At 41.0% G+C, this 25,063-nt stretch overlaps 2 protein-coding genes across 6 annotated transcripts in view; both read right to left on the bottom strand.

The window, feature by feature from the left end:
- The window catches only part of LOC123576398 (zinc finger protein 37A-like), a 193,489-nt gene that overhangs the window by 144,561 nt on the left and 23,865 nt on the right, over nt 1-25,063 (bottom strand). The window contains exon 1 of one of the 5 annotated variants that reach the window (XM_045437193.1): nt 11,178-11,270. The exons of the other annotated variants lie outside the window; for them this stretch is intronic. The gene's annotated coding sequence lies outside the window, so the exon portion shown is untranslated. Of the gene's footprint in view, nt 1-11,177; nt 11,271-25,063 lie in introns of those variants that run through there. 5 annotated transcript variants of the gene reach the window in all.
- Nucleotides 8,476-25,063, bottom strand: part of LOC123576401 (zinc finger protein 33B-like) — a 40,456-nt gene continuing 23,868 nt past the window's right edge. The window contains exon 5 of the mRNA XM_045437198.1: nt 8,476-11,282. Within this exon, the coding sequence (XP_045293154.1) occupies nt 8,956-11,282 (2,327 nt within the window). The 3' untranslated portion in view covers nt 8,476-8,955. The remainder of the gene's footprint in view (nt 11,283-25,063) is intronic.

Below are 25,063 nucleotides of genomic sequence, written 5' to 3'. Positions count from 1 at the left end.
ATCAACAGGGAGCTGGGTTACTGGAATGGCTGAGTGACTGGTTACTATTAGGGGGAAACTGGTTAGCTTCTACCCAGTGGGAGTAATGGGGAATATGCCTGGGTTGCAAGAGATCCTCTAGGCTGCCTCATATTACTTTTGTGTCCTATCATTAAGAGAAGTGAAGGTTTGGGTCAACTCAAAGAACCAAGACAAGCTAGGGTGCTTGCAGAAGACAAAGGGACAACACAGTAGGTATGTACTAGAGGGTCATTATAAATGCCAGCTATAACCATGTGATCAATAGCAGAAACAAGGACTGTATGGTTATGAATACTTTTTATTTTTGTTATTTTTTAATTTAAATTCAAGTTAGTTAACATACAGTTGACTTGGCATCAGTGATTTACCTTATATGTGACACCCAGTGTTCATCTTGCAAAGTGCCCTCCTTAATGCCTGTCACCCAATATTTTTACTACTCTTTAATGTTTATTTATTTTAAGGAACAGAGTGCATTTGTTGGGGAGGGGCAGAGAGAAAGGGAGAGAGAGAAAATCCCAAGCAGGCTCCAGGCTCAGTGTGAGCCTGATGCACAACTCCCATGACTGCGAGATCAAAACCTGAGGTGATATCGAGTCGGATGCTGACTTGACTGAGCCAACCAGGCGCCCCCTCCTTTATTTTTAAATGACCAATTATGTAAACATTAACCAAATATTTTTTCTTTTATTTCCCTTTCTCACCCCTGTATCATTTAACATCCTATGTGTTAATAGTAATCAAGTTACAACTTAAGGATGCCAGTATTTAAGTTACAGGGTATCAGTGGATGACTATGAATCAGAAAAATACACATCATCCAAAGAAAGAAAGCAATGAAAACAAGAAAGACTTCGTACCTTCTCCTGAGAAAAGCATAAGCATGTTTTTGGTTGTCTGCAAGATAGTTGATCACGTTAAGCGGAAGCATGACTTTGTTTTGGTTTTATTTGGAAATTAAGTTTAGGGGTTTTTATGGGTTCAATTTGACAAGGGTGAACTGAGGTTGCATGGTAACGTGCCAATGGCTGGGGAAAACTACACTTTCCAAAGTTCCATTTCTTGAACATTTCTACCTAAGGTTCACTACAACAGATTCTTTCACAAGAAGTGAAGCTTCCACCATGTTGAAGTTTGCATCCTATGTCGGGGATGTACTGACTTACTTATGGGTATGAGGCAGTGCCTGGGCTGCCTCCAGGGGCTCCTCCCTGGGGCTGACTCCAGGGCCAGGAAGGTAGGTTTTGCTTTAAGGACCCTGGCTTCTGCACAAGTCCTTTACTGAGAAGGTCAAAGGAAACAGAAACAAACATGGCTTTCAGTCCACCCTTGTAGGTTCCAGCTGTTACTTGTGAGTTCTAGTTTGTTCTTGCTTTCCCACCTCACATCTATCTTCCCTTCTCAACTGCTCCCCACTCCCACCCCGTACTTTCAAGCTCCAGCATCAGACACGAAAACAAGAGCATTCCAGGGACTATTTAACAAGGTCCCACAATGCATAAGGTCAAATCCCTGTAACAAATCTGTATCTACATGACTCCTAATGGTTGTGTTTCTCTGATTGAACTCTGACATTTACATTCTGAACACGCAGTTTAAAAACCTGTGATTTCAAGAATATAATCAAGATTAGTACTTCTGGCTCATGTATTTATAGTCATCATATATTTCCAGTTTCGAACAGTCCTTCGCACGCCTTGTGTATATGATCAACACCTAATGAATTATGTGCCCAACTTACAAGGAAAGAGTCATATACCCTACGGATCCAAGCAAGCTGAGGATTCCTAGGCTACACCACTACCACCATCACTAACAATCATGTTTCAAACAGCTGTCTGAAGATAGGGCCTGACCGACATGAACAAGCAGTATTACGGCTTTTGGGTTATAGCCCTGTATCGCGGTCATTCACACACCTCTGGAAATCTATATAAAATATGATTCGGGTGACAAAAAAAGATACACACAGATTAAAGATGATCATCTGATTTCAAGTGATCTGGGTGACACAGTTACTATTGTTGTGAAATATTAACCATCCCATAGTGGCCTAAAACATCCACCATTTTCTTATGCCGGAGAATGCAGCAAGGGTATACTAGACAAAACTTTTCCCTGCTCCTTGATGTCTGAGGAAAAGCTGGTTTCACTGAGAGGTGGGCTACAGGCATCTGAAGACTTGCTTGCTACCATGCACAATATATTATCTGGGAGAACAAAGGCTGGATATAACAGAACTCCTATGCAAAACCTCCCTGTGTGGCTTGGCTTCTTCTGACACGAAGGTCTCCTGCAGGTGTACTACTCACATGGAGGCTTAGGGCTCCCATTACAAGTATTAATAGCGAACAAGGCAGTGAGTTCTGTGGCCTTCAGGAATAATGCTGGAATCTCTTCCACCAAATATGGGTGCAATTAAGGCATTGCCTGCAAAGACTATGTGCAATGGCAAAGAGTTGCTGGCATATCCCATTGGCAGCCTGCTGAAGGTGTACCGGGCCCCTTTGGAGGCAAAGGCAAACTGTGGCTGAGGCTGCTGAAAACAGCAATGGGGAGAATGTACTGGCAAAACCCATAGTAACAAAATATGTACTGGTTGCTGCTTAGACGAAGGCAGTTATTTCAGGAAGAGTGGTGTTGAGTCCCGGACAACTGGCCACAGCATTGAGGATGCGGTGACCCACTATGACATGCCAACACTATTTCCAGGTTTAAGAACGCAGTAAACTGGAGTACTAAATGGAGAAGAAGCAGTGATAATCACTTCGTCTCTGAACAGGTGGTTGCCATGCTTTCAACCGGGACATACAGTACACGGGGGTCCCCTTCTGACAACCCAAATTTTATGTGCCAAAAGTTCATATTCACTCGACTGGAACCTACCATGGGAATGTGCTATAATTAAGTCAATGGGTGCTGTGACCACGGAGAACTCAGGCAATAGTTCTGTGGATTAAGAGAAAACATACCTACTCATCCGAATGTCTCAGGTTGTTCATACTGGCAAAAAAAAATAACACAGCCCGGGTGGCTTACAAACAACACAAATTTATTTCTCACAGTTCTGGAGGCCCTCAAGTCCAAGACAGATGAAGGGGCCAGCGGTAGCAGCACGTGGGGAGGGCCTGCCTCCTGGTTCACAGATAGCTGTCCTTTTGCTCTGTCGTCACTTGTGCAAAAGCCAAAGGCGTTCGCTCAACACTTGTGAGGGCTTTACTCCCATTCCTGAGAGCTCTACCCCCATAACCTCATCACATCCCAAAGGCCCCACCTCCAGAGACCATCACCCTGAGGACTGGAGTTCAACATATAAGTTCTGAGGAAACAGTCACCCGCACTCCATTTTGTAGTCAGTAACTCCTCTAAGATTTTAGGGAATGACATGATCAAATTCAGCCGAAGGCCCAAATACAGCTGTAATTCAAGCCTTGTGTTAAGGTCGTGACAATTTGTCAACGGTGCGTTTCAGCAGATATTTAAGTCATTTCACAAACGATCTAGCGAAGGTACAAAAGCCAGTTAGTGCCCTTTGATCTTCTGTTGCATAAGTTATCTTCGTATAGTCTGGACTCCCAGCTGGGGCAATCTGTGCACCTTCATTTCTGTCATTTCGTTGTTTCCTTTTCCCGTACCTAAGTTCCTCCCACCCCTCATTTCTTTCTTGCCAATTCTTTCCTTTTTGTTGTCACTCAATATACGTCAGGGGCTTTTCTATTTACTCTGATCGCACGTACAAGTTGCCTTCTCCAGAGAGCCTCCAGGGAGGCTCTACGGGCTCAAGAGCCCACTCTATGGCAAAGGTTACATTGCTTCATACGGATTAAGGATCCTGGGCTTACGCTGCATTCCAATGATCCCCTTTGCTGTGGCACAGGGTGAGTGCTTCCCCTCTGAGCAGGAGGATGAGAATTTTTCTCAACAGAGGCAGCAGAGCACAGCTGCAAGGAGCAAGCGTGGCCCATAAGCCGGCGGTTGACCGAACGTCTTCTGTGGGGCTGCCTTTTTGCAACAGTGCAGGTTTCTTCTCTCTCATTTCTCTCTCTACAAATTCCCTCCCAGTATTTTGGGTTTCTAGCCATGTGAAGTGACAGCTTTCAGTTTTTGTCTCCATCCTGACACCTGTGGCGGGGGCCTGGGTGGTTACAAGGGAAAGGACCACAGCCCGGCAGTCCGCCTCACAGGCAGCTGCCGCTTCCTCCAGGGAACGGCAGTCAATCTCTCTGGGGTCACGGTTCACAAACAATAAGGTCATTCTGGCACGGCAAGGGTCAAGGCCGTCAAGCCCCAGGACTCCAAGGTTAGTCCTTTGGTGTACTGAAAAAACCCCAGTGCCTCGCAAACCCCAGGTTCACTGGCTGAGGGTTCTGCATTAGCGCAGTGGAGGTCCTTCCTCTGGCGATTTGGAAGACGTCCCCTTTTGTTTCTCATCAGCCTCCGGGCCACAGGACACCACAGGTGTGCACCTCGGCACCCTCGGGCGTGAGGCGTGTGTGCAACGGCAGCAGGGGAAGGAGCAGCAAGAGATGGGGACGGCCGCTGCCCGCACGTGAACAACAGCTCATCACGCACAGAGGGCCGTGCACGCTTCATGCTCCCGGGGCCAGGGCAGCCCAGCTTTCCAAACTTCCACCAAGGGCCATCTGCATGCCCTCCCCGCTGGGGCACAATGACAAAAACTGGTAAGCGTGGCTACCCTGAACAGCCGGGGACGTCCGGCCAACACACGGTACACGGTAACCGGAGAGTGCCAGCCAGACCCTCGACCCTGGGTAGCTGGGGCTCAAATGCTCACCAGTTAAAGTGCGGTGTCGTCACTGCCTCTACAGGCGGAGCGTCTCACGACACCAGCCAAACTGACTGAACCCGGAGCCCAGGCACCTGGGGTACAGCCAATTAACAATTCTTAGGGCCAAGAGCTTGTTGCCAGGGGAGGAAACAGTGACACCCAAAACAGGCAGCACAGTCCACAGCAAGAGGTGTCTGCCAGCAACCGGTAGCTCGGTCCCAGGTGGCCTTTGTCCTATCTCAGACCTCGTTAGTCAACAACAATCACTTAATGACAACTGGATGAACTAGGTCTTACGTGGTGACCCGGGTCTTAGATGGACCATCCTCTTAGTGATGCCCACTGTGTTAACTGCCTCCTGCTCGGAGGGTTCACTCCATGTTGGTTTCAGATGTCAAGAGTCTAGGACACTAGGCCTTAACTTCAGACCACAGTTACCGTAATTAAAAATATTCTGAAGACTATAGACACAGCTCAGATGTTCATCAGTGGCCATTATATTTGTAGTGCAGGAACACAGGACCAAGGGAAGCTTAGTACAGAAACAAGGTGTTATGAAGAGAGGTGAGAAATTTACGATACTTGCAGAAAAGACAAGGCGGCTTATAACAACAGGAAGCTACAGCTGAAAATAGGCTTTAGTGATGGTCAGTATAGGATTCTGCCTCCCACCGTGGGAAAAGTGGTACTGAATACTGTGTTTCTAACTTTGTAATTATAGAAGAAACACCCTCGGAGATTCCTCTATATTGCTAAAGGCAGACAGGATGGTTCATTTCTTTCATACACTTTACATTTTAGAGTAGTCGTAGAGTTACAGACACATGGAGCAGAAAGTCGAGTTCCTATACACCCCTTCACTCCTACCCCTCTGCAGCCCCCCATCATTCCTATCTTGCAGTAGTGTGGTCCAGTTGTTACAACTGATGACTCAATGCTGATACAGGAGTACTACCTCAAGACCACAGTTTACATTAGGGCTTACCCTTTGTTACCTTTTGGGGCACCGGCAAAGGATCCGCACGCCATCTACCGTTACAGTGTCCCACAGCATACTCCCACCGCCCTAAAAGTCCTCCATGACCCACCTATTCCGCCTTCCCTCCCCTGCCTCAATCCTCTGGCGACCACCGATCCTTTTACTGTCTCCCCACGTGCCTTTCCAGAATGCACTATAACTGGTAACGTAAGGTGGAAAGCCTTTCAGAGTGGCTTGTCTCATTCAACAGTATGCACGTAAAGGCTCCTGCATGTCTCCTGTTACCTAACGGCTCATTTCTTTTTCCCACCCACCCAATCGCCGTATCCTAAAACCTCGTTAACTCGCGTCAGCGCGTTTTATTGTCGACTCCTGGAAATTTCCTACGTGGGCAATCATGTTATGTGTGACTGTACACAGTTTTCTCTCCTCCTTCCCAATCCAAGCCTCTCTCCTTCTCTGGTCTTGCTCTGTCGGCGAGGACTTCCAGAAGGAGGGTGAAAGAGCAGGGACCGGGACCTCTGTGCTCTCCACTTCTCCCTGGGAAAGCATCTAGTTTCTCACCATGAGAGTACAACGTTAGCTGTAGGGCTGTTGGAGATGTTCTCTACCAAGTTAATGTTCCCCATACTCCCAGCCTGCTGAGATTTCTTATTGTGGATGTGGGTTAACGTTTTGTCAAAGGCTCTTCTGCACCTATTGATAAGATCATATGATTATTTCTTCTTTTGCCTCTTGATGCGACAGGTGACTACCCGACTATCAAATGTTGAACCAGCACAGCACCCCTGGAATAAATCCCACATGGTCATGGCCCCTAATTATATATTGTGGGATTCAACTTGGTGATGATTTATTGAGGATCTCAGCATCTATGTTCCAAGACATACAGGCATCTAGCTTTGCTTTTCAGAATTTTTTTAAAGTAATCACACCCAACCTAGGATTCGAACTCAGGACCCGAGATTAAGAGTCGCGTGTTCTACTGACTCAGCCAGCCAGGCACCCGTTACTTTCCTCTCCTATAATGTCTCTGCCTGCTTTTGCTACTATAATAAGCATCACAGAATGAGTCAGGAAGGATTTCTTCTACTCCTCCTTTTTGGAAGAGGTTGTAGAGAACTGGTATCATTTCTTCCTTCCTTAAGTGTTTGCTAGAAGTCACCAGTGAACACATCTGGGCCTGAACTTTCTGATTTGGAAGATTAAGGATGAACTCAGTTTCTTTAATAGATATTTGCCTATACAAATTTATACTTCTGTGAGTTTAGGCAGATTGTGTCTCTCAAGGAATAGATCTAGGTTATGAAATTTGTGGGCAGAGTTGTGTGTAACATTACTATCCTCTAATGTCCATGTAATCAGTTGTTATGTCTCTCTTTCACTTCTCATATTGGCGACTTGTATCTACTCTTTTTCTTAGTTAACCTAGCTGAAGGTTTATCAGTTTTATTGACCTTTTCAAATAACTACCTTTTGGTTTATTGGTTCTCTTTTCAAACATTTCACTGATTTCTGCTCTAATTCTTAGTATTTGTTTTGCTCATTTTGGATTTAGTTAACTCTTCTTTTTCTAGTTTCCGAAGATGAAAGCTTAGACTACCTGTGCAATTTAAGATAATTAGTGTGTGTAACCTGATTTTTAAATCGGAGCTTGAAATGTATTATATCATCTTTACCCTCTGTCGGTCCATAAAAGCCTCACTCTGAGCTTCCTCTGGCTTTGCTCCAGTCTCAACCTACCCTGTCATATAATCAAAAATCTCCAAGGGCCCAGATCTGTTTCTGGGCACACTGGACCCCTGAATTTACAGCCTAGTTTACGACCCTAAGTGTCATATAGTCTGTCTGTGGCTTCTATTTTGAACTTTGCCTTAGAGGGCAGTTAGTTCCAGGGGTTTGTACAACTGAGGCTGAGGGCTGGAGGATTCACATATGTACACTCAAGGAACCCCACAGCTTGAAAGGGGAAAATGAGATTACAGACTAGATATCCCTCTGCACAGAACACACTTACCATTTTGTTATTTCGATTTATATATTTTAAATGGGTACCTATTAGCTTTCTGGGCTTCCTTTCAAGACATTCCTCCAGGTTGCTACATACATGGGAGGTGTGCCTGATATTGAAACAACTGCTGAACTAGGAGTGTCTATATTCAATTCCCAATTATATCAACTTCCACTAGGAATATGAAGTACACAGGTTACAGAAGGTAGCATCTGAAGATACAGGAGTCCTGTAAACTTAAGGGACACTTCACAGAATCATTTAACAGGGTTGCCGTAATTATTAAATTTATCTCTCCTTTTTATAAGCTTCATATTCACACGAACTGCCAAGATTAAGGTCGCCGAAATGATACGGTTATTAACACATCAGAACTTCCTGTGGTGAAATCCTGATTGCTTTGTAATCCCAATGCAATTAGGACAGATTACAGATTCCCTTTTGATTTTGTAACCGGTGTTAACTGATACTTAAACTATAAGCAAGAACATTTCATAAAACTTCACATACACATAGTGCATATAAAAACTACTGACATGTGAATGTAAGTGAGTATTAGGGTATCGTCCATATTTCTGCTCTAGAATATACCACGGTCATGTAAGATATCTTTAGCTAAAGCTCAGGGAAGGGCACGTGAGCATGTTACGTATTACTACTAATACATACTACTAATTACTTGTTTTCAGTTTATTGTTTCATTTTACATTTTTTTGTTGTACACTGCACAATATTCCTCTAAAAATTACAACTTCTTATGTTGCCTAAAGTAATAAGGCATCAAAACCAAAACACAACTTCCAATATTATATAACCTCTAAAGACAATCTTCAAGCTCTTTGTCTCAAATTGAAAGATTTCTCCTTAATAGAAATTAACATAACCTACTTTGTATTTTAGCTAAAAACAAATCTTATAAAATCAAAACATCTTCAAGGTTCTATGCCCACATTTGCTAGGGACATTCAAAGGAATGTTCCTTAACAAGACTGTCCTTTTTGTGTTGCAGTCTACTTCGGGGTAAAATAAGGCCAGTTTGTGGACGAAAGTTATTCAACATTCAGGACATCGACATTGCTTCCTCTACAACATGAGTTCTCTGAAGCGGAGCGACTGCTGAACCACACCTCAACATTCCTAAGACCCACTGCAATCCTAAGGTTTTTCTTGCGTGTGTGTTCTCTGATGTACAATGAGGTTTGACTTCTGAGAGAAGGGTTTTCCACATGTGTTACATTCATAGGGCTTCTCGCCTGTGTGTGACCTCTGATGGTTAACAAGGTTTGATTTACGGTAAAAAATTTTCCCACATTCATTACACTGACAAGATTTCTCCCCTGTGTGAGCCCTATAATGCACTGTGAGAGAAGATCTATGAATGAAGGATTTCCCACATTGGTTACACTTGTAGGGTTTTTCCCCTGTGTGTTTTCTCTGATGTATAAGAAGTCCTGACTTCAAATAAAAAGATTTCCCACATTCATTACATTTATAGGGTTTTTCTTCTGTATGAGTTCTCTGGTGCACACTTAGAGCTGATTTATCACAGAAAGCCCTTCGACATTCATTACATTCATAGGGTTGCTCTCCTATGTGCATTCTCTGGTGCTGAGTGAGCCTAGACTTCTGGACAAAAGATTTTCCACATTCGTTACATTCGTAGGGTTTCTCCCCTGTGTGTTTTCTCTGATGTAAAGTAAGTCCTGACTTGACACAGAAAGACTTCCCACATTCATTACATTTATAGGGCTTTTCTTTTGTATGAGTTCTCTGGTGCACAATTAGAGCTGACTTATAACAGAAAGCCTTTCCACATTGGTTACACTCGTAAGGTTTGTCACCTATGTGGATTCTCTGGTGATAAGTGAGCTGAGACTTCTGGCAGAAAGTTTTGCCACATTCATTACATCCGTAGGGTTTCTCCCCTGTGTGTATCCTACTATGTTTACTTAGGGACGATTTATTATAGAAGATTTTTCCACATTCATGACACTCGAACGGTTTCTCCCCTGTATGTGTCCTGTGATGTTGAGAGAGGGTAGATTTACGGCTGAAGGATTTCCCGCATTCAAGACACACAAAGGGTTTCTCCCCTGTGTTTCTCTGATGGACCATGTGGTCAGACTTCAAACACGTTTTCCCACATTTGCAACATTCATAAGGTTTCAACCCTGTATGAATTTTCTGATGCCTGGTGAGTACTGACTTGTGGTAGAAACTTTTCCCGCATGCATTACATTTGTAGGGCTTATCCTTTACGTGGGTTTTCTGATGTTGTGTAAGATATGCCTTCCGACAGAAAGATTTCCCACAGTCAGGACATTCAAATGGTTTCTCCCCTGTATGAGTTCTCTGATGCAGGATAAGGTGTGAATTGATCCAAAAGGATTTCCCACATTCATAGCATTCATAGGGTTTCAGCCCTATGTGTGTTCTTTGGTGTTTGGTGAGGTCTGTCTTCTGGTAAAAAGTTTTCCCACATGCGCTACACTGATAGGGTTTCTCCCCTGTATGTATTCTCTGGTGTATCGTGAGGGCTGACTTGTGGCTGAAGGCTTTACCACATTCGTCGCACACGTAGGGCTTCTCCCCCGTGTGTGATCTCTGATGTTTCGTGAGGTCTGACTTCTCCCAGAAAGTTTTTCCACATTCATCACACTGAAAGCGTTTCTCTCCCGTGTGTATCCTTTGATGTCGAGTGAGGTGGGACTTATGCCAAAACGCTTTCCCACATTCGTTGCATTCAAAGTGTTTCTCTCCTTTATGAGTTTTCTGAAGTTGTGGAAGGCATAAATCCCCCCGGAAATGATCCCCACTCTCACTACACTCCGAGGGTTTCATACGTGCCCCATGAGGTTTCAAAAGGGTAGACGTCACACATAACGATTTCCCACAACCACGCAGTCCACAGTGATTCTCTTCGGAGGCATTCATGTGATGTGACAGGAAAGAGGAGTTAGGAAAGAAGGTTCTCCCATATTCAATACATTCAGAGTGATTCTCTTCAGTGATCTCTCTCTTGTACGTACTCAATGTTGCCTTTTCGGGGAAGGTTTCTTGATACATGTAATATTCAAAATTTTGCTCTACACTTTGAATCTTCTCACTATCAACAGAGTCCTCAACCTGACTGAAAGTTTCTCCATGTTTAAAAAATTCACTTTTCTCGCTAGTAGGAGTTTTCTCGTGTTTAATACTGAGTAGCAATTTTCCATACGCACTGAATTCGCCAGTCTTTTTTCCCAAATGTCTTTTCTTATTGATACACAATTCAGAAATACAGCTGAAACTCACTCCATATGAGTCACACTGACAGAGGCTTTCTCTGCAAGGAAACGAATTTGTGTCCAGGTAAAATGGTTTTCCTATTACATTACCTCGTTCCTTGGTCGGCGTTTTCTTACTGATGAATGCAACTTCCCACGTAGGTTTACGCTGGTTTTCTTGCCTCCTTCCTTTCTTGTGATCAGTTTCCCAGACTTCTAAAGATAAGAAAAATTAACCGTACACATAAATACTAACGCATTTCTTCTGGAATGCAACATATATACAAACGCCCTATGTTTTAGTGGATTTTGATTTCTTGTCTAGTCTCCAAGGAAGAAAATAACTATAAGTACTTATTTTTTCGATTTCTTCTGTTGGACATGAAAATACAAAAATGGAAACAAGAAACAAAAGGCCTGGCATGGTGGAAGAAAGGAGAGGAAACTACTGCAAGCATACATCTGCATTCCGACGTCTGAGGAGTAACGGCAGCTACTAAATTCGGAACGTCTCCATCTATCCTCCAAATACCTCTAAAGATCAACATAAGGAGAGCAAATAAAATGACCAATCAACAACCCGTGACTTCAGCATAACTGGGAAATACAAAATACTACTGACTTCAAACCACCACTGAGAAAATAAACATTTAATACAGAAGAAACTGATAAAAGAGCTCACATCTAGAGAAAGAGCTTGAGCCCGTGGCAACTACACGTAGAGGAAGAGACAGAGAACTTAGAGATAATTAAAGTCCTTTGTTTTAAATACTTACTTATTTTTGAGAGAGAGACAGGGAAACAGAGTGTGAGCAAGGAAGGGACAGAGAGAGAGGGATACACAGAATCTGAAGCAGGCTCCAGGCTCCGAGCTTGTAGCACAGAGCACGACATGGGGCTCCAACTCACGAACCGTTAAGATCCTGACCTGAGCTGAAGTCAGACGCTCGACGGACTGAACCACCCAGGTGCCCCTAGAACGTATAGATAATTACATGCAAATAAAATCACTCCCTCAAAGGAGAAGTCCCACTGTGAGAGGGAAAATATGGAGCAGACATCTTCGTTCTGACAGATGACGGCTCAGACCACCGAGAACTCCGACCCAAGGGACTCGGAGTATTAATGGGAACTACGGAGGCAAGGGCTGATTGGGTGAAGAATTCAATTGTAAAAAGGCCAGAGTGATCTTAGAATATGACTCAAATTGTAAGAACCTGGTTATGAGCTGAACTGTCCCCCTCCCAAACTTGTATGCTGAAGCCCTAATCCCCAATGTCACTGCATCCAGAGACACAGCCTTTAAGGAGGTTAATTAAGGTTTGAATTACGTCATCAGGGTGTAGCACTTATCGGATAGGAATGACCTCCTGATCAGAAGCCAAAGAGACACCAGCACTTGCCTGCTCTCCCTGTGTGCACAGAAAAAAAGCCGTGTGAGGAGAGAGCCACAAGCTGTAGAGAGAGGGCTCACCAGAAGGCACCCTGAAGGCACCTTCATCCTGCCTTACAACCTCCAGATGAGTAAAAAATAAATTTCTGCTAAACAGGCCACCCACTCTGTGGTGTTTTGTTAGAGCGGTTCAGGCCAACTCGTAGGAAGCATGAAGAGAAAAGAGACTTGAATGAAATTTTAATAAACAGCATGGAAAAAAGACATGACAATAGAGCAAAAAAAAAAAAAGAATGAGAATAAAACCAAAGAAAGAAAACTGGATCACAGAGAAAGTTCTGGATAAAGCAGGTGATCTACAAAATAATAAAGTACATGTTTTAAATTAAAATTATATGTGTGACTGTAGTCTCTAAAGAGAAAAAAAGAAAACAATGGAATAAATACAGTATTAAAAACCATTATCTAAGAAAATTGCCCAGAAATAAAAAGAGATCTTACCCGCATATTTTAAGGACCACCATGAACTTTCCTTTTCCATCAGGAAAGCTGACCTGAAACAGTCCTTCCTAAGACATGCTTTAATGAAACTGTAAACCTTGAAAGTGAACAAGTCTCCTCTGGACAGAAAGATCAAGTCTCAATAAGCAAACAAACAAACATGTAGATTGGGCAAGAGACTCTGTCACCAATAAACCAAGTGAGGTCAGTGCAGCAACCTTTTCAACAAATAACCAAGTAGAAGTCAAGGGTTGTATATCCAGCCACGTGATCCTTTAAAAGTATCCAGGCTCTGGGAAGAGGTCAATCATATTAGATATTCAAGAAATCAGGTAATAATGTAATCACGGAACCTTCTAGAAGAGGACAAACTTCAAGCAACCGGTATTTGATAGGAAACACTGGTAGAAAAGCTGAGCAGTGTAGGACCAAGACCAAAAGAAAGTTGAGAATAAGAATACCACAGTAATGTATAAATGCTATATATACCAGTGAAGCAGAAATAATGCACATAAAAAGACTACTGGATACAGGAAAAAGGAGAAGAAATAATAGTAAGCTAAGTGAGAGCCATGGAATAGTCTAAAGAAGGTCACTAAACACTCTAAAAGTCACTAAAAGCTGAAAACCAAATGGAAGGTTAAATAAGGAAATGAGCAACTAAAGCCAGTATAAAAGACATTACTGTAAAAGTAACCACTAGAACAAAAACATCTAAAGTTTCTAATGGACTCCTTCAAAATGAACAAAAGGAGTGACGAAACAGAATGATTTAGTGAATATGATACTCATGAAATGTGACAAAATGACAGATATGAGACCAGACAGGAATCCTGGTAGTAAATGTGAATGGGTTTAACTCACCACTTAATAAAATGACTTCAAACGGAGTCACAAACAAATCCCAAATCTCTGCTGCAAAGGGGAAACACACTGACAGAAAATGACTCAAAAAGCTAAAAACAAAGGAATGGTCAATATTGTCCCAGGCAAAGGGAAACAATAAGGAAACAGATAAAATCTAGTTATCAGGAAGGACAAAAAACAAAGCACAAGGCTAACATCCACAACTTTGAATGTACAAGTAACAGTAAGGAGTATCAAAACACCAAACAACATTCATGAAACAAACACACTGATAAAAAGAGTATTAAGAAAGATCAGAGAGTATGATGTCGGAATGTAGAGACGCAACGACAACAATCAGGAAGACGTGTATTATGACCCATGTACAATTTTCGAATATTAAAACGTTAATACAAAATACACTTACGACTCTAGGGTGCAAAAAACATTAAAAAAAAAACCTGATAAAGGTAACATGCTCAGGAAACAATGCACTAAAACTATAACTTACTTGGGAAGAACAAACTTCTTCCATCAGGACCTCAAAACCAAACAACTGTCTAGTAAACTGCTCTTTGTTGAAAAAGGAAACACAAAGCTGAATTTCTAAACCAAAAAAACTACTGAAAATATTACTTATGAGTCTATGTGGGATACACGTACTAATCAGAGATTTCATAGCATTAAATGTCTTGCATCAGTGAAAAAGAATGAAAAAGAAGCAAATCCGTGACTCAAAAAAAAACTAGAAAAAGGCAACAATAATGTAAAAGAAAGAAGTTAAAGCACAAAGAGGGAAATAATGAAGGTAAAGACAGAGAAATACAAAACTAAACTTAAAATAATACAGATAAGGGAGCTCAAGTGGTTAAGTTGTTTTGACACTTGATGATGTCACGGTTTGGTCTGTGAGTTCAAGCCCTCTGCGCTCTAGCCCCTTCCCTGCTCATGAGAGCGCGTACACTCTTCTCTCTCTCTCTCTCAAAATAAATAAATTTAAAAAAATAATAATACAGGGGCGTCTGGGTGGCTCCGTCGGTTAAGTGTATGACATCGGTTCAAGTCACGATGTCACGGTTTGTGAGTTTGAGTCCCGCACCTGGCTCTGTGCTGACAGCTCAGCTTCAGATTCTGAGTCTCCCTCTCTCTCTCTCTGCCTCTCCCCGACTTGTGCTCTGTCTCTCCCTCTCAAAATTAAAAAAATGTAAAAAAAATTTTTTTAAAGGAAATAAATAATATAGATAAAAGTTTTTCTTCATTTTTAAGCTCCAGTAGATTTACTAAAGGATGCCTTTGAGTGAGTCATTCCAGGTCAGTTTTCCCAGGTCCCTCATGATCCCTTCTGTTAATAAAACAGAAACAGAAAAACAGTTGTACAAGTGTTAACTCAAAAAGCTGGTAATTTGGGGGCAACTGGGTGGCGCAGTAGATTAAGCGTCTGACTTCAACTCAGGTCATGATGTCAGGGCTCGGTTCAAGCCCTGGGTCGGGCTCTGCACTGACAGCTCAGAGCCTGGAGCCTGCCTCAGATTCTGTGTCTCACTCTCATTCTGCACCTCCCTGCTCACGCGTGAACTCTATCTCAAAAAGAAACAAACAAAAAGAGAAATTATTTTAAAAAAAAACCTGGTTCTTTGGGGGCTCCTGGCAAACTCAGCTGGTGGCGTGTGCAGCTCTGGAACACAAGAGACATTACACCAGAAGGAACAAGGCAAAGAGACAAAGAAGAGGCATCCCAGGCTATTGCATTTGTTCCGATCCACCAGAACCATTCACACAAATACACTTATAATAGATGAAGATATTCTAATGATTTCCTCCAACTGTGTTTTCCAGGAGATGATCTCAAAAATGGTGGCATGAAGGGCAGTACCAAAGAGTCGCCTCACACACTACTCTCTGAAAGGACTCACATTTAACTGGACCAAACTATAGAATGTGTGACTCAGGACAACGTTGGAAACATTGAGCCTAGAGCCAACAATGAGTAGAGGCTAAGGGCAGAATGTGACACCATTAGAGGCAGGGAGGTTAACACAGAGATCAGTGAAAGACACTGTTAATCAGGGTTCTCCAGAGAAACAGAGCCAGGTACTCTATGTACGTGTGAGAGCGACACAGACAAAGGAAGAGGTTTATTAAAGGACCCGGCTTTTGCACTTACGGAGGCCAAGAAGTCCCACAGTCTGCTGTCTGAAAGCTGGAGAACCAGGAAAGCCAACTGTATTTCAAAAGGCCTGAGAACTAGGGGAGGTGATGGTGTAACTCCCAGCAAAGATGAAAGGCCTGCCAACTAGAGGGTTGGTGGTGTAAGTCCCAGAGCCTGAAGGCCCCAGAACCAGGAGCACTGATCCTGTCCAGAGAGGATGGACGTCCCGGCGCAAAAAGAGAAAGAGAATTTGTCCTTCTTTGCCTTTTGTTCCATTCCATCCTCAACGAATTAGAGCATATCTGACCATAATGGTGAGGGTGGATCTCCTTACTCTGTCTACTGAGTCAAATGCTGCTTCCAGAAACACCCCCCGAGACACACTTTTACCAGTCTGGCCATCCCTGAGGCCACTCGGGTTGACACCCAGAATTAATCATCATAGACACACTCAAAGAGCACCCTGTCAACGCGACTGCCATTCTACGAACCATGTGCACTGCCCAAGGCAGAGCCCTCTGACAAGAGACATCAGCCAACAGTACACTGCAAGAGGAAAAGACTTCAGTCAAATAATACAATCAAGTCACTTAACAAATACATAAGCAAGCAAAAATAACAAGAAGCCCTATCAGACTCGGTAGAAAATATCTAAAATATGCTTTCGTCCAAAATTACAGGTTCACAAGACAAACGGGAAAATTTCACATACGTGGGAGAAATAACAGGCAACAAACTGTCCTTGAGAGGGTCTGGATACTGGATTTAGCCGACCTCCAAGCAGCTATTATAAACATGTTCAACAGGGAACCACACTGGGGCGCCTGGGTGGCTTAGTCGGTTGAGTGTCCGACTTAGGCTCAGGTCATGATCTCATGGCTCGTGAGTTCGAGCCCCGCAGGGGGCTCTGTGCTGACTTAGAGCCAGGAAGCTGCTTCGCATTCTGTCTCTCCCTCTCTGCTCCTCCCCTGCTCATGTTCTGTCTCTCTGTCTCTCTCTCTCTCAAAAATAAACTAAAAACAAAGGGAACCACATTTACGGGATAAAGGAAGGTAGTGTCGATACCCTGTAACACAGAAAATATAAAAAAAAGGAAAAGAATTAAGTGAAAATTCTAAATTTGACAATTTACAGTAACTACACTGTAAATTCCTTAGATGGGCTCAACAGTTGACTGAATGTTATAGAGGAAAGAATTAGTAAACTTATAATGCAATCTAAACACTAGAAAGAAATAAGAATGAAGAAAACTGATCAAAGCCTCAAATATATGAAAGATACCATTATCTGCACCAATATACTCATAATGAGAATATCAAAAGAAGAGAAGAAAGAGTAAGGGGCAGAAAAATTATTCAACAAAGTTATGGTGAAATCGTGCAAATTTAGAGAAAAAGAATATTCAAACACAAAATGATAGACGAACACCACGTGGGATAAACAGATCCACGTCAAGAAGCATCACAGTAAAAATATTAAAAAGCAAAGAGGAAAAAAAATTTCTTAAGTCTCAAGAGAACTACAACTCATCACATACAAGGGAACTCCAGTAAGATGACCACCTGACTTCTCATCAGAAACACAGAATCCAGGAGTTGGGATGACAGAGTGTGTTGGGGGAATAAAACAAACAAAAACAAAACAAAACAAAAAACCCCAAAACAGTCAACCAAAATAACAGCACTGCTTTCAAAACTGAAGGCGATATAAATTAACCCATAAATTCCCAGTCATTACTTCAAATCCACAAAGATTGTAGGTAAAAGTAACTATTTTAAAAGACAAGATAAAGAAGTATTTCTTCTAACCATTTGGCCAAGGCCATGCAACAATCTTTATGTATATAACTATACTGTTGGGTCTGTAACTGTAGAAATAAATGTATTTGACAATGAGGCAAAATGAGGCAGAAAAACAAAGGTAAACTGGGGTGAGAAAATGACCATGGATGGTAACCGGAATCCACAGTAGCAAATGAAGCAGATATGGTGAATAAGAAAGTTAATATAATGAACTCCACAAAGAGATATTTGCTATCCTTTCTTCTCTCAGTTTCTTTTTAAGACATCCAATTATATAAAGTAGTAATTCAACAATGTATTGCTGGAATTTAAACATATACAGATCTACTATGTACAAAAGGAACCTCACAAAAATAGAGTAGAAGAAGTAGAATTACATATGAATGACCTTTCTATAATTCACTGTAGATGAGGGAGTATAAACCTCAAGTATGGTGATAGGGTGAATTTCTTAGGTAAATTTTAATAACAACCATCATGAAAATAATTGAGTGAATGGTCACCGTAGAATTAAAATATGCTAAACCATATTCACTTAATGAAAATGAAGGCAGTAATATAAAAGAACTACAGGGTCATAAGGCTGGGTAGGGCAGATAAATGTCAAAACGTAATATGGCAGGAGTAAATCCAGCCGTACCAATAACAGAAAACTGGGAATGGATTTAGAAATCCAATCAAAAAGCATAGGGGCACCTGGGTGGCTTGGTGGTTGGGCGTCTGACTCTGGCTCTGGTCATCATCTCACGGTTTGTGAGTTCGAGCCCCGCGTCGGGCTCTGTGCTGATAGCTCAGAGCCTGGAGCCTGCTTCGGATTCTGTGTGTGTGTGTGTGTGTGTGTGTGTGTGTGTGTGTGTGTGTCTGTCTGTCTGTCTGTCTGTCTCTGTCTCTCTTCCCCCTCCCACTTTTGCTCTGTCTCTATCAAAAATAAATAAATGTAAAAAACCATTTTTTAAAAAAAGCAGTAATTGTCAGCTTGTAGAAAATATGTAAATTCAAACACATGGTATCTACAAGACACACTGTATTCAAAGGCACAAATAGGTAGAAAATTTTAAAAGCAGAGAAAGATCAATCAAGTATATAGCATCAGTAAGCAGGTTGGACAGGCTATACTAATATCAGACAAAATCCACTTTGACACAAAATACATAATTAGAGATGAAGTGGGACATTACATAATGAAAACAGTCCATCAGTAAAGGAGACAAAAATCCAAGCAATTATACGCTACTAACGATGAGTCTCAAGAAATACTGAGAGAATTCGAAGCAAAAACACACATCAACAATTACAGATTTTAATATCCCCCATTAAGTAATGGATAAAACAAGGGATAGAATACAAATAAGAGAAAAAAAAAAGATAAAAAAACACTATGAAGTAACCAGACTAACAAATACATATAAGACAATCCACTCAAAAAGAGCAGATTACACATTCTTCAAAAGTACACACAAAAGGTTCCCAAAAATACATTTTAAAAGGTTCTCACACCAAAATGGAAGGAAATTATAAATCAATCATATAAAGGAATTTTGAAAACTCACAATTGGAGATTAAATAACATATCTCTGAATAAAATAGAGGGAAACAATATTCAGGAAACAGAAAACACTTTTGAGTAAAAACGAAGACAAAATATACCAAATCTTATGAGACAAACAGAAAACAGTACTTAGAAGACAATTTATCCTACAATATCATATTAAACGAGAACGATCCAATCAATAACCTGCCTTGTACACCTGAGAACGGGGGAGAAAAGCAATACAAATTGAAAGCAAGCAAAGATAGGAAATGAGAGAAAAGTAAAAATTAACCAGCAAAGAAAGGCAATAGATGACTCTTTTAAAATATCAATAAGCCTGACTAAACTGTATTTAGGCTGACATGGAAATAAGAGACATAAGAGTCAAACTACTGAAGTTATGGGGCGCCTGGGTGGGTGGCTCAGTCGGTTGAACATTCGGCTCTTGATTTCAACTCAGGTCATGATCTCATGATTCGTGGGGCTGAGCCCTGCGCTGGGCTCTGTGCTGGCAGCGTGGAGCCTGCTCGGGATTCTCTGTCCACCTTTCGCTCTGCCCCTCACCTGCTCACTCTCATGTGCACTGTCTCAAAAACAAACAAATAAATGTTTCTAAAAAAAATAAATTACTGAAGTTGTGAAATAAAGACGGTACACGTGCTAGGGATAGAATGTACTCACATTACAAACCTGGAATGTTTTCTACGCTACAAAAACAAAATATAAGTGAATGTTTTGAACTAATTTGATAACTTGGCTGAAATACAAAAATTCCAAGAATCGGAAAAAATATAACAACACAAGAAGAAATAAGCTATCTGAAAAAAAGTGTAAGAAGTAAACACACTGCAGTCATTTTAAAACTGCCCATAAAGGAAGCCCAGGTCCAGATGGTTTCACTGGTGAACTTTTAAACTCGTTTAAGTAATAATTAATATTGATTATTCAAACACTCCTGCAAACAATAGAAAAGAACACCTCCCCCCTAATTATATGAGCCTTATATTACATCGACACTAAACTCAGACATGATGAGAGAAGACAACTACAGTTCAATGTCTAAAACAACTAAGAGCAACATCTTTGGAATACAGACCCACAGATACTCTGCACAATACTAGCAAATGTTATCGAGTAACACATTACGAGGATTACACACAAAGACCCCGTGAGATTTATCCTACTAACGCAAGGCTGGTTTATCATCCGGCAATGGTAAGTGAGCACCAACAGTGCGCTCTCCCTCTGATTCACTCGAGCTGGAGGGTATCTTCTCTCCGCATTCTCCCTCGGCCTCACTCCAGCTCGCCAGGGTCTTCTGGAAAGCAGTGTGTATACTCCTCCACCATACTTGGGCACCTACTGCCTAGTGAACACTTTTAGATTCCCCAGTTCTGGTGGCCAGCATCGCTTCTGCTTCCGGTCTCACAGGACTGTACATATTTGCATACTTGAAGAGATACCGTCTGAAGATCTCCCTTCCAATCAGCCTGAATCTAGATGCTGAGTGAGATCCTCCCCTTGGGACAGTGACAGGTCTTGGAACACCCTCAACTACTGAAAGCCACTACAAATAAAAGAGGCTGGTTAGACAACCATGAAAATTTGACAGGCAACCAAGAGCTAAGTCAGGGTCGAATGATAAGGTTCATCACCTACACCAGGCCATTCTTCCAATACTAGGAGAGGTGGCTGTTTTATCTAATGAACACAAACCAACACAGAGAATCAAGAAAAATACACAAAGAAATGTGTGTTCAAAACGAAAGAACAAGAAAAAAACCTAAGAATAAGTTCTTAATGGAATGGAGACAAGTGATTTACCTAATAAGGAGTTCAAAATAATAGTCATATAGATGCTCATCGAACTCAGGAGAAAACGGATGAACACGGTGAGAACCTCAACATGAAGAAAGTACCAGAAAGTACCAAACAGAAAATACAGTAAGACAACTGACAAATACTAGAGGAATTCAATAGCAGAACAATGAGGCAGAATGAATCAGTAATCTGCAGTCAGACAGTGGAACTCACCCAGTGAGAGCAGGGGGAAAAGTGAACACAGCTTAAGAGACATATGAGACAATATACAGCAGACCAACATTTGCATTATAGAAATCACAAAAGGGGATGAAAAAGAAAGGGGCAGAAAATTCACTGAGAGAAATAATAGCCGAAAACTTCCCCAAATTGGGGGGAAAAAAAGAAATCCATATCCAGGAAGCTCAGAAATTTCCAAGTAAGATGAATTCAAAAAACCCACACTGAAACACATTATGAGATGCAGTGCCAAAAATTAAAGACACGGAGAGAATGTTAAAAGTAGCAAAAAATCCACAACTGGTTCCAGAAAAGGGAACTCTCATAAGATTATTAGATCCTTCAGCAGAAACTTTTCCAGTCAGAAGGCAGTGGCATGGTATATTCAAAGAATGGGAAAAGAAAAATCTTTACTGGACAACAATACACAGCAAAGTTCTCATTTAGAATCAAAGGACAAATAAATGAGTTTCCCAAACAAAAGCTAGAATTCACCAACACCAGAAAAGCCTCACAAGAAATGTTAAAGGGACTTTTTTAAGTTGAAACAAAAGAATACAAATTAGTAACATGAAAACATATTAAAGTATAAATCTCACTGGTAAAAACAAATATATAGTGAAATTCAGAATATCCTAATGTGAAGATAGTGGGTTAGTCACTTACAAAAGCAGTATTCAACATAAAAGATCAAAGTACAAAAAATAACCATAATTACTTATAATCATTACTTAAGACATACAGAAGATTAAAAGATACAAGAATTGACATCAAAACCATAAAATAGGGAGGGGAAAATACAAACACAGAGCACTAGAATATGTTCAATCCTCATATGTTTAAAATGTTGTCATTTTAAAATTGACATTGTCCTGGGCGCCTGGGTGGCGCAGTCGGTTAAGCATCCGACTTCAGCCAGGTCACGATCTCGCGGTCCGTGGGTTCGAGCCCCGCATCGGGCTCTGGGCTGATGGCTCAGAGCCTGGAGCCTGTTTCCGATTCTGTGTCTCCCTCTCTCTCTGCCCCTCCCCCGTTCATGCGCTGTTTCTCTCTGTCCCAAAAATAAATAAAAACGTTGAGAAAAAAAAATTTTTTTAAATTGACATTGTCCTGAAATACCCCATTAGACCAGATGGACTTTGCAGAGATATACAAACATTTCATCCACAAAGAAAACTTCTCAAGTACACATGAACAATTTTCAAGGATTGACCATATATTAAGACAAAAAAACAAATCCTAGCAAATTTAAGAAGACCCAAACCCAATCAAGCTTCTTTCCTGCATGAAGCTAGAAATCAATTACCAGTAAGAAAACTGGAAAATTCACAGATATGTGGAGACTAAACAACTCTCTCCTGAACAACCAATGAGTCAACAGAGAAACCAAGGGATACCTTGAGGCAAATAAAAACGGAAATACAACATATCAAAACTTAAAGGATACAGGAAAGGCAGTACTCACACGGAAATTCATAGTAATAAACACTTACAATAAGAATCCAGAAACTTCTCAAACAAACAAAAAACCTAACCTTACATCTCAAGGAACTAGAAAAAAACAAGGACATGAAACCCAAGTTAGCAGAAGGAAGGAAAATAATCATGATCAGGGCAGAAATAAATGAAATATGATCTGAAAGGATCAATAAAATTAAGAGCTGGTTCCTTGAAAAGACAAACAAAATAAACTGAATTTTTACTAGACTAACCAAGACAAAGAGGACTCAAATAAATTAAATCAGAAAAGATAAAATATTATAACTCGTACCACAGAAACACAAAGGATTTTAAGAGACTACTATGAACAATTATGTCATAACAAATTTGACACTCTAGATGAGATGCATGAATCTCTAGAAAAATGGTCTACCAAGAGTGAATCATGATGAAATAAAACATGAAATCTGAACAGACCAATTAATACTAAGGAAACTGAATCAGGAAAAAAAAGCCTCCCTAAAAATAAAGCCTCCTCCCCACACCCACCAAATAAAGCCCAGGACCAAACACCTTCACTGATGAATTCCACAAATTACCTAAAATAGAATACCATTCTCAAACTCCACCAAAAAATAGAAGAGGAGGGACATTTCCTAACTCATTTTACAAGGCCAGCATTACCATCATACCAAAACCGGACAATGATGCTACAAGAACAGAACATGACAGAATATCCCTAATGAACACAGATGCTAGAAAATATTAGCAAACTTAACGCAACAATACATTAAAAGGAAGATGTACCGTAACCAAGTGTGATTTATTACAGGCACACATGGATGGTCAAACATCCACAAATCCATCAACATGACACACATTACCAAAATAAAGGAAAAAAATCATAAGGTTATCCTTCAACAAAGTGGGGTTAAAAGGAACGCACCTCAACAGAATAATGGCCATATATAAAAAAACAAAAGCTAACAGCATACTCAATGGTGAAAAACTAAAAGCTTTTTCTCTAACATAAAGAACAAGACAAGGATGCCCATTCTTCGTACTTTTATTCAACACAGTAATGAAATTAAGTCCTAGCTGCAGAAATCAGAGAACAAAAATAAATAAATAAATGGTATCCAGGTTGCTAAAGAAGTGAAACTATCACTATGTGAAGTCATATAATATATACAAAACCGTAAAGACTCCACCAAAAAAATGTTGGCACAGATGTATGAATTAGGTTAAGACTGCAGAATAAAAAGAAAAAACAAGATATAAAAATCTGCTGCATTTCTATACACTAATAACAAAATAATACTGATAATAAATAATTAAGAAAGTATTTACCTTTCCAATTGCACCAAAAATTGTAAAATACCTAGGAATAAACTTAACCAAGAAGGAAAAAGATCTGTAATCTAAAAACTAGAAAACATCAATAAAAGAAATAGAAGACAACACAAACAGCTGGAAAGATATACTATACTCTTAGATTGGAAGATTAGCATTAAAATGTCCTTACTGGGCTACCTGGGTGGCTCAGTCCTTTAAGCAACTGACTTCAATTCAGGTCATGATCCTATGGTTCATGAGTTCGAGCCCTGCAGTGGGCTCTTCGCTGACAGCTCAGATCCTGGAGCCTGCTTCGGATTCTGTGTCTCCCTGTCTCTCTGCCTCTCCCCCACTCATGCTCTCTCTCCATCTCTCAGAAACGAACATTAAAAAAAAAGTTTTTTTTAAATGTCCTTACTATTCAAAGCAATCTACATACTCAATGCAATCCCTATGAAAATACCAATAGCAATTTTCACACTAGAAGAAATAATACTAAAATTTGTAGGTAGAACCACAAGAGGTTTTTTTTTTTTTTTTTTTTTTAATATTTGTTTATTTTGAGAGAAAGAAGACACATGCATGTGAGCAGGAAAGGGGCAGATAGAGAATCCCAAGCAGGATCTGCACTGTCAGCGCAGATGCCAACACAGGCCTCGATCTCATGAACCGTGAGATCATGACGTGAGCTGAAATCAATAGTTGGACACTAAACAACAGAGCCAGCCAGGAGCCCACACAAAAAATCCTGAATAGCCAAAGCAGTCTTGAGAAGAAACAAGAAAGCAGAAGGTAGCATGCTTGCTGATTTCAAACTATACCACAAAGCTATTGTAATCAAAACCGTATGCTATCGGCATAAATGCAGACACACAGATCCATGCAACAGAACACGGAGTCCAGCAATAAACCCACATCTAAGTCAACTACTCTACGACAAAGGAGCCAAGAATATACAAT

Source organism: Leopardus geoffroyi, chromosome D2 (genome assembly GCF_018350155.1).
Source record: "Leopardus geoffroyi isolate Oge1 chromosome D2, O.geoffroyi_Oge1_pat1.0, whole genome shotgun sequence".
Classification (NCBI taxonomy): domain Eukaryota; kingdom Metazoa; phylum Chordata; class Mammalia; order Carnivora; family Felidae; genus Leopardus; species Leopardus geoffroyi.
This window is presented reverse-complemented; position numbering and strand designations above follow the sequence as displayed.